The 11,294-nt window shown below is 34.2% G+C and overlaps 1 protein-coding gene across 1 annotated transcript; it reads left to right on the forward strand.

Annotated features, from left to right (window-relative positions):
* The first annotated feature begins 6,110 nt into the window (after window positions 1-6,110).
* LOC140961817 (monothiol glutaredoxin-S10) lies at window positions 6,111-6,694 on the forward strand. Its single transcript, XM_073420536.1, has one exon. The coding sequence runs from the start codon at window positions 6,209-6,211 to the stop codon at window positions 6,515-6,517; it is 309 nt and encodes a 102-aa protein (XP_073276637.1). The 5' UTR covers window positions 6,111-6,208; the 3' UTR covers window positions 6,518-6,694.
* The last annotated feature ends 4,600 nt before the right edge of the window (window positions 6,695-11,294 follow it).

Genomic DNA, 11,294 nt, shown 5'->3' on the forward strand with positions numbered 1-11,294 from the left:
TGAGCATTTCTCTCCAGGGACTTGGCATCTTGGTGAAGAATAGCTGCATTGCTATATCTTCTTCGACCCCTAAATTCCATTTATATTTAGTGAATAACATAATGTATTCATCCACCAAACAGATGTAATGTAATTCAAGACTATACAGAGATTGAGTATATTTCTTCCTCTTCTCTGTATCTTGACTGTTAAAATAGTCTACCCCTATGAATTGTACTTTAAATAGGATAGCCATTTTTCCAGCAATCTCACTGAGAGATTCACCAGCCAGGACTGACTCTTTCATTTCTAATGAAGTCATGTCCTAAGAAATTTTTACTGATCCCATAAAACTCATTTCTAAAAGTTTAATGAATCCTTCTTTGTTGAGATCAAGTGTTCCTGCTGCGATTCTCATAGCATATGTCCAATCATCTGTGAGTTCTTCTCTGTTTCTGAAATCTAATACATCTAGGTTAAGCATAACCCCATAAGGATGTATAGGATCTAAAACAGTTTTCCCATAGGGTGTTTGGTGCAAGGGAATTTGATTTCTCCTTGTCCTTGTTCCGCTGGGTATGATCCTCCACCAGTATGGAAATCAGATTGAGATTCTCTCATGTTTACATTCTGAGATCCCACACTTTCTCTTAGTGATTCCTGAGAATATGACCAAGTTATTATATGTATTTCACCTCCTGCTGTGTTCATCTTCAGATCTACAACTTTGAGATTTGCGAAAGATTTTGCAAGCTCTTGTAGATCCTCCAGACCAATCCTTTCTAAGGTTGTCATCAGATTAATTTCTTTTTTGAGACAGACTTAATTAGATTGATCATTTTTTCTTCTTCAGTCAATGGTTTTGACACTACTCTGGCCTTTCCTTGTTGATGTAACAAGGGTTCAGACCAAATGATGGTGGTAACCATCCTCCTGAAGTTCTCTTACTAGAACTTGGTTGTTGTTCTAGTTTTTGAAATCTTGTTTGAATGTCCTTTAAAGTTACAAGAATTTCTTCTTGTTTTTCTAGGACTTTTTCAACTCGTTGAGGTACATAGTATAGCAAATTGTCATAATTTTGTACCGTTTTCTGGATTTCTTTAAGATATAAAGATAGCTTAGAGGAATCAGATTTTATCTCCAGAAACTTATTATTTTGAATTATAAGTTTACCTGAGGGTGCTGTTGTAGCGTCCCTTTCTTCTCCTGATATCTAACCATAGTTAGAGGCTCTTGTGTATATTCCAAAATATTGGAATAATCCTTGTAAATTATTTTTCTCGAACCTAAGTTCGGATTCATAATTTATTCGAAATTCTCCTCTTCAAACATTTTGTTTCTAGTAATAATAAAATTTTGTGTTTGAAATAAATTTACTTAGGCTCTGATACCATTTCGAAAGCGCGAGGGATCAATTAAATTTTTATAAAGAATAAAAGGTATTTTTGGAATTTTGATTATAAAAATCTCTCACCAGGGAGTTAGGAACAAGAATTGTTTGATCTAGGGACTGTCTACAAATTTACCTAAAAATTAAACTTATCCAAATAGACATGGGCCTTAATAACTAGTTCTTCCATTTACTATTACTGAATCTACAAAGTCCATTCAATATAAGAAAAGAATTCGAGTATATAACAACATATTTTATTTAACTTCATTTGGTGTTAAAATTGATAATAAAAAAATTACATCTTCTAGCCTTGTAATTTATACGTGCAGAGTATCAAAATAGATATTTCACCTCTGAAGTCTGATAAAGACTGTTGGGATCGGGAAAAAGTTTAGAGGGGTGGTGAATAAACTCTTTGAAAAAATAATTGTTTTTAAAAGCTACAATAGCTTGTTCTTGAAAATTTGAACACCGATGAATTAAATCGAGTTTGGTTTTCAAACCAAGCTAAAGACACTCGAAATAATCGGTATACAATCCGTCGCTTTATTTAGCGACGATTTTGATTAAATCCGTCGCATGTTTTAAATTTAGCGACAGTTTGTTAAAACCATCGCTAATTTCGCGACGGTTTTATCAAACCCGTCGCTACGGCAAATTTTAACATTTCGACGGTTCTTGGCTAAACCGTCGCTACTAGCGACGGTTTATACAAAAACCGTCGCAAATTATCTATAAATACCCGTCCATTCGGTCCATTTTAACACACACCATTTCAAAACACTTAGAATTTTTCTTCTTACACGATTTCAGTTTCGATTTCAAGTAAATTTTTTCTCTTTATTTTTTTTATAAATTTTTAAGTTTTAGTTAAGATCTTGAATATTGTTAGCCTATTCAAATTATAAGTTTTTTTAAATTCATTACATTATTAAAAGTAATTTTTTTTATTTTACTGAAAATATTAACGACGGAAATCATAAAATAACCGTCGCTAAAATTAGCGACGGACTTAATTAATTAACTGTCGCGAATATTTAGCGACGGTTTATTAAACCGTCGCTAACTAGCGACGGTGTGACACAAATCCGTCGCTAAATTTTGTGGCGACGGTTTTTGAAAAACCGTCACAAAATGTGTCTACAACAATGGATAAAAAACCGTTGCAAAATGTGTCTACAACAATGGATAAAAATCGTTGTTTTTGAGCGCACCCTTTAACCACAGGGGCTTTAACAACGTTTGGCTTTTTTTCTGTAGTGCTCACCCCTTCTTTCTCTTGGGAAGGATCCACTAGAATACTTTGATTTATACAACACCTTGTACAAACCCATTTCAACTTAGGACGTATCTCTTGCCTAATTGAAATTCCTAGCACACTCTCGATTGTAGGCCGCAACCTCACAATCAGCATAATTTTTAACGTCTCTTATGCCAAGACTACAAACACAATCTTTAATGTCTTTGTGTGAAGACTCACTCAACTAAACTTTGAAGTTCAACTCTCTTGTTTATGTGTGAGTGATTGTGTGTGAGGAATTTATCCTTTAAAGTGTACATCTCAAATGTATCCTCACACAAGGGCTTGTGCTCTCAAATAGCAGATATCTTCATGCTAACTGTCCATGCTTTGAATCCCCTTAAAAAGCTCTTGTTGGATGTTCAAGATGTTGTATTTATAAGCTCCAACAATGATATATACGTTAGACACAGGAATATGACCGTTTGGAAAATTTCTGTACTGTTTCTGAGATTGCAACGGTCAAANGGCTTTTTTTCTGTAGTGCTCACCCCTTCTTTCTCTTGGGAAGGATCCACTAGAATACTTTGATTTATACAACACCTTGTACAAACCCATTTCAACTTAGGACGTATCTCTTGCCTAATTGAAATTCCTAGCACACTCTCGATTGTAGGCCGCAACCTCACAATCAGCATAATTTTTAACGTCTCTTATGCCAAGACTACAAACACAATCTTTAATATCTTTGTGTGAAGACCCACTCAACTAAACTTTGAAGTTCAACTCTCTTGTATATGTGTGAATGATTGTGTGCAAGGAATTTATCCTTTAAAGTGTACATCTCAAATGTATCCTCACACAAGTGCTTGTGCTCTCAAATAGCAGATATCTTCATGCTAACTGCCCATGCTTTGAATCCCCTTAAAAAGCTCTTGTTGGATGTTCAAGATGTTGTATTTATAAGCCCCAACAATGATATATACGTTAGACACAAAAAAATAACCGTTTGGAAAGTTTATGTATTGTTTCTGAGATTGCAACGGTCAAATTCGCCTTGCTGGACTTTTTCCCGAGCTTAAACTGGTTGGTCAAGAGTTCAAACTGGTCAGCTGTTGAAAACTGGTCAGCGGTTGAAACTGGTTAACGGTTCAAACTGGTCAGCTGTTCAATCTGGTCAGCATTTCAACCGCAGCTCAACTGGTGTGTTGTGTAGAACTAGTAGCTTTATCGCCATTTATCAGCATCTTAAGCTTCGATTCAGACTTTGACTTTTGAAGATGATTTGTAGATCATCTTCTTATCTTTCCAACGCATACTCAATCGCTTCTTTTCAATAATCGAGCTGCGAGATATGGCCAAAATACCGCAACTGCTCATACCCAATTGATTGTTGTTTTCGTGCAATCGGTTTGGTAGTTCAGCAACCGGTTTGACCTAGATACCATTCGATTTTGCCCAACTAACGTGAAATACTACTTGTTCCAAATTGAGTTTTCTATACAAAAACGTTGGCGGATTGTCATTTGAATCATCCAGCTGAGAGATATGGGAAAAATACTAACACTGCTCTTTTTGAACCGTTTGCAGAATCCGAAATGTCTTGTCTGAACTTCAATTAGCAGTTTGACCTAGATAACATTCGAACTGGTTCGACCGGCCTGAAATATGACTTGTAGATAATTGAGTTGGCTTTCGAACCGTTTTGGCCTTAGGTTATTTCGATCTTTTTTTTGTAAGATATGCTCAAAATACTACACCTCGCCAGAATTCAACCGGTTGCGAAATTGAAGTTTCAGCTTCCAACTTGATGTCTCAACTTCACACTTGAGTAAATATGTTAGAAATACAATAACAAGTTTTGTTATCATCAAAATCAAGATTGTTAGTGTTTCTGCAACCAACAAAGACAGACAAACTCATTTATATTTTTTGGATAATAGAATTCTTTCATATATGTTCATTAAGCTATATATAAAACAAGTGTTTATTTGTATAATATTTAATTTCCTCGACATTATGTGTGAAGCAAAAATAAAATAAAATGTATGAAGAAAAAAAGAAAGATTATCGGCTAGTTTAATATCGCAAATTCAATTGAAGGTTAAATATATTACCTAATATTATTGTTTAATCATGTCATATTACTTACTTCATTTGATTTTTTGTTATTTGTTAATTGTCGTATTTCTTAAACTTTCAAAGATGGTATAAATAGAAGAATTCTATTAGAATCAAATATTAGTACTTTTAAATGTTTACATGAAATTTTATATTTCACATGGCACAATATTGATAAGACTTTTTGCACGAAGAAAGTTATTATACAATTTCAAAATAAAGTGGTATTGTTAAGTTGTTTTATAAAACACAATTGATTATATAGGATGGAACACCAATGACCAAATACTTAACAATTGAACACATCAATAGAAGCTTAAAAAAAGTAACAAAAATATGAAAACTATTTAGTGAAAAGATTGTTGTACGTAGAGGTAACTCCATGCGAGTTTTACCAGTTTTTCAAAAAACAACCATTAAATAAATAACTAATAGGAGTTTAGTAAAATCATATTTATACCGATAGATACATCATTTTATTTTACGTAAAAACTTGGTAGTCCGTCTGAATGAAGATGCTTAGAAAAACATATTTAATTCAAGAAAAATTTGTATTAAAATTTTCATCTCATAGACCTACATGATGCATTAATAATTTTTTAAAAACAACTGCTTTTTTTTAACAAAACAACTCCTCTTTAATTTAATTTACATAAAGGGCCGGTTTTATTCTTTTTCCATATATATTTCACGGAATTTACAAACCCCATTTTATGATTTTGGGAGATTTTACATGATAAGTTGTTTTTTTTTTCCATATATTTTTTAATTTTTCGTATGATTTAGGAAATTATATATAATATATATCCTTAGAAAAGTTGAGAAAAAAAGCCAGTGCCTGACCTTTGCCTAATCAGGATGATCCAAATGCAGCAAAAGGAGATCAACTCGCCGCATCTCACCATCATCTGACTCAACTCAAAATGCCCCACTTTGTTTTTCCTTGAAGATTAAACGGATTCTACTCTATCTTTGTCTTCCAATATAAAAAGTCAGACATGACGATTCCGTTATATATGCTCTAGATCACCATCGAAAACTCGACATCGATCGATCGGTCGCATGCTTAACACGTGTCATATCCATATTTGAAAAGATGAGCTACCGTACTATGTTACATCAAGAATTCAACATGATGTGAAGAATCTGCTTTTGGTAGTGCATGTCTGATAGATTATCATGAGTATGTTTCGAAGGTTTCCATGCAACGTAAATGAATTATTTTTTTCAAATTAATTAACTATATGATGTGATTTAATATCTCTATCAGCATCTATCCAAATATCTAAAAGAATCTGCATCTTTTTCATGATTTATCTGTTCCCTTTATAATCCATCACCACTTCATCATGTTATATATTTCTCTCTATAAATATACCCACTTAACATGCTAAAAGTCACAAAGCAAACCAACTCCACAAATATTTTTTCAAACTACAGCTTGGGAACCTTGTTTCTTTCTCTTTGATTCGTAGATGGATCGAATAGAAAAGCTAGCTTCGCAGAAAGCTGTGGTGATCTTCAGCAAGAGTACGTGTTGCATGTGCCATGCTATAAAGAGACTTTTCTATGAGCAAGGGGTGAGCCCTACGATCCACGAGCTCGATGAGGATTCGAGAAGTAGGGAAATGGAATGGGCGTTGATGAAGCTCGGTTGCAGCCCCACGGTTCCAGCCGTGTTCATCGGAGGAAAGTTCGTCGGCTCGGCGGACACAGTCATGACTTTTCAGCTCAACGGGAAGCTCAAGAAAATGCTGAAAGATGCTGGTGCAATTTGGCTTTAGAACTTTTATCCATGTGTGATTAATCACAATGTTTAGAAGTTGTTTTTGCCTTCGTTCTCGATTGTTTTTTAGGATCGGATTTATGTAAAGTTAAGATGAATGTCATGTGTGGGCTTACTCTTATGGGGCTTGAGTTTGATGATCAGTTTGTTTTATGAACTGAAATTTCCATTTTAATTCGGTTAATTGATTAAATTTCTCTTTTAGCATGCGTAAGTATATACATATATCATCCATTGGTTCTTGAGATAATTTAGTGATGTGCTCCCTGATTTCCAAATTATGAGTAGGTTTATATGAGATTATATACATATATATATATCATCCTATCCCTGTCTAACAGAATTCTTTGCCAAATTATATATGCCAAAATGTGAAGATACTTATCTATCTTAAACAAAAGATAGTAAAAATAACATGCTCTGGAATCAATTTTGACATTCCATCCTCACACATGATCAATACAAAAAAAAAAAAAAAAAAAAAAAAAAACAACAACAACTTTGCGACGGTCAAATCCGTCGCTAAAACTGTTAGCGACGATTTTGACCGCCGTCACTATATCGATTGTCGTTGGACATTAGCGATGGTTTTTCAAAAATCGTCGATAAATTTAGCGACGGAATTGCACAAACAATTGCTAACGGTTTTTCAAAAATCGTCGCTAATTTATTTATTTTAAATAATATTTTTGAAATTAAAATATTTAAATTTTTGATAATGAATATTTTTTATATTTAGCGACGGAATTGCACAAACAGTTGCTAACGGTTTTTTTTAAAATTTTGTTATAATGTTTTTGAATATTTATCAAACAAAATAAATTAAATTAAAATTGTTCAAAAAAGAACATTAAACTAATATATATCAAACTGAATCAGATCGTTATTTAAAAAAAACAAAATTCGAACGATATTTAAACTAAAATGTACAATAAGTATCATCAACAGAAAATAAAAAAATCCTACGGTACCTCAATCTCGTCATCGGCGTAACCGTCGTGGTCGTCACCATCACCATCGTCTCCATCATCATCGTCATCGTCATCATCATCGTCTCGGCCCAAGTCATGTGATGACCCAATATATTGCTGTGAGTAACCGCGTCCATACAAAGAACTATGCTCATGTGATGGTGGTGACAAAGCAGCCGTTGTGTGATCCTCCTGCTGTGAAGTGGCCACTATGTGATCCGCCTCCTATTGAAGCGGCCATTGTGGGAGGAACTTTGTTGGTGGAAGGCACTGTCGTATGGCTGCATAGGTGCTCCTTGAGACATGCCAGCGACCAGTAGACGTACTTGCTCTTCCAAAGAGGACATTCAAGTCCTCAACAACTCGTTCTTCTTTTTGGACTCCTGGAACTCCATCATTAGTATGTCAGATCATTCATTTGATGTTGTTAAATCCTCCTTCAATTTTTGTGTCTCCTGACTAATAGCTTTCATAAAACTCTCAGCGCTACTAGAACCTCCATATTGACGTGGAGCCATCTCCTCGGGATAAATCATACAATCCATGGATCCACAACCATAAATTCTCCTTTTTTCTGGCCCACCTGTCACCAACTTGAACACAATGTTGACCTAATGTGTACAATGCTTCCAGAATAGTCCCATCCACGTACGGCGTCAACGACTCAGCTATATATGTTTCTGTAGCTTCCTACGAGGAAGAATATAGTTTATATTACTTATTTGAATTATATTTATTTTAAGAATTATTACATAAAATTACTTCGATAAATTTAGAAAATGAAACTTACATCCACACGCTGCGATCGCTCGTTGACAAACGTCTCATATGCATGCTTATATGTGTGGACATACAACTCCCATGATGCAGGGTCTCGCCCATGCTGTTGACACTGCATACAAAATTGAATAACAATAACAATAATGGTATTACTTGTAATGAGAATGATTATACGATATACGTATATAATGTTGATAATAAACAAGTTAGTTACCAGAGTATCTCCATATTCAGCATATGACCTCGATCCTGCAATATGCTTGGTTGTGTTAGTCCCTACCTGCAGGCTCGTTGTTTCTGTTGTCCTTGTTCTTTGAAGCCCTCGCTTTCCAATATTCACTTTCCCAAATAGCATTCCAACTCGTCCATTTTTCCTCGCTCACTTTCTGTGGATACCGGCCATAATTTCTCCACAAGCGTATGGTGTGGCGGTAAAGGTTACCACACTGCCTAAACCATATATTTTTTATCGCCTCGTCATCTGCTTCGGTCCACTTATACGTTTTCTGCAAAATTTGAAGTAATATTTATAATTAACTTAAACTGATATTAACAAAACTAAATAATTAAAAAATGACAAAGTAAAATTTCAATATTATAGTACATATGACGAACTCATCCCAGTACCACTGCTTCTGCTCAGGTGTGACATACTTCCACGAATGGCCAATAAGGCAGGTCTGTAATTCGAATGTAGAAGTAATGTATCTCGACACCTTTCCATTATGCGGCTTAAATGTGTTATAGATAATTGAATTAAATCTTATAATAACGTAACAAACTACAGTATTATGTACTAATATATTACTGTTTATTTTAATAAATTATTTAACGTAATAAAACAACTTACATGTCATCATGCATTGATAAAGCTATACGGTTATCCACAAGTGAGCTGCCAGGCTGCTGTGAAGCCATACACTACAGCAAAAACGCAAAACGACAATGGATATTTTCCGTTGTCGTAGCTGCCAGAAAACCGTTGTAACTGACAGTGTTGTTGAAAGTGCGTTCAACGACAACAGTTTTAAACCGTTGTCGTAGCTATCATATTGCGACGGTATTTCAAAAATCGTCGCTAATTAGCGACGGTTTATGATATACCGTCGCTAATTTTAGCGACGGGTTTTGACTAAGCCGTCGCTCATTAGCGATGGTTTAAGATATACCGTCGCTAAAATTAGCGACGGTTTAGACATAATTCGTCGCTAATTTTTTTGTGTAAAATAAAAAAAAATTACTTTTATAATTTCAGAAATCTACCAAAAAAAACTTACAATCTCACTAAGTTAACAATATTCATGATCTTAACTAACACTTAGAAATTTACCAAGAATTGAAGCGAAAAAACTTACCATAAATCGAAACTAAAATCGTCTAAGAGAGAAACATTTATCGTAGATGTGTAGCCATGTGGAGGAAAATGGACCGAAAAGCGAATATTTATAGACAGTTTGCGACGGTTTTTGTTTTAAAACTGTCGCTAAATATAGCGACAGTTTAAGCAAAACCGTTGTTGTTTGTCCAAAAAACACGCTAATCCACAACGGTTTTCTAAAACCGTTGTCGTTGCTTTAAAAAATGCTAAAAAACAACGGTTTTCACTAAAACCGTTATTAAAAAATAAAAGACAACGGTTTTTTTGTAAAACCGTTGTCTTTTAAGTGTCGTGTATTCAGTATTTTCTTGTAGCGATACGTAATATATACGTATAAATGGGAAGTAAACAAACTACGTGCAAAATATTGTGGTATTTGAAGCATCAAACCGATATGTCAATACTGATAATGAAATCTTTACATCTCAAATATTACATTAAATTATACAGAAGCAACCACGTCAGTAGAGCATTAAATTATACTAAGAAATACATGATACGGTTAAAAAAACAAGCAGAGTTACAGAAAGTGCATTGATAACTCTAATCGTTGTCATTGTCGTTGTACAAGACATCATCGCTTGAAACTTGAACATCGTCTCTATCACTGTCACTGTTGTTCACATCAAGATCATTATCATAAAGAACCGTGACATCGACAAGATCTTGTGATGTCAACAAGAATAGATTTTTGATGCATTATTTTGACTTTCGTTGTTTTGAAAAGCATCTGTTGTTGCATCAACTACGTTTACACGTGACTCCATATCTGTAACATATGCTCTTTTTCTTAAACTGCTCACGAACAGCCAATCAGAATTCGCTCTTTCACTTGTTGGGTAATTCAAGTATACAACTTGTGAAACTTGTGTAGCAAACACAAATGGTTCGTAAAATCCTAAAATTCTTTTATAATTAACATAAAAAATGTCATACTTCTTTTGTACGCGTCCCTGATCTAGGATGAGTATCATACCAAGAACATTTAAAAAGTACTGTTTGTTTCAGTGAAAAAACCGAGTTCTCAACCTCAATTATCTCGTCAAGGTGACATTAAAATTCGATACATTGACCCTAACTTGAATGACCGTGAAATTGAATCCTGAATTATTGGTGTCCTTGTACGATGTATCATTAACAGAATGGAAATTAAACTCATTGTAACCTTAGTAAGTATTCACTTTCTGCAATGGCCAGAATGAAACTTGGTTAATGATAGGAGAATTGAATTCAGTTTTTTGCAATGTTGCCTACGACCAAAATGAAGTTAATTGACGTATATATGTTTCAATGATTACGAATAATTAATTATATAATCTTACATAGCTTTTAATTCAGACAAAAAAATTTGTCTGCAACAGATCCTCAACACAAGAATCACTTATATCTGGCATTTATGAACGCGTGGTATTCTCGTACTTACTATAATAAATTAAATTTCATTATGAAATTGTATACAAATGTTGGAACTTATAATTGTTTATTGGAAAAAAATGAATCTACTTGATGGATTAACTTTTTGCACCTCACGAAGGGCTTGATTTCAACACAACTTAGTAGAACGTAGCAACATCATGATATTCCTCATTCGTAAGCCATCTAAATTTTTCAGAGCCAATCGGTTGACCATGATGTAGAAATATGGT

Source organism: Primulina huaijiensis, chromosome 16 (genome assembly GCF_012295235.1).
Source record: "Primulina huaijiensis isolate GDHJ02 chromosome 16, ASM1229523v2, whole genome shotgun sequence".
NCBI lineage: Eukaryota > Viridiplantae > Streptophyta > Magnoliopsida > Lamiales > Gesneriaceae > Primulina > Primulina huaijiensis.

Coding starts and splice junctions, on each gene's coding strand:
- LOC140961817 (XM_073420536.1), top strand. CDS start 6,209: ATGGATCGAATAGAAAAGCTAGCTTCGCAGAAAGCTGTGGTGATCTTC.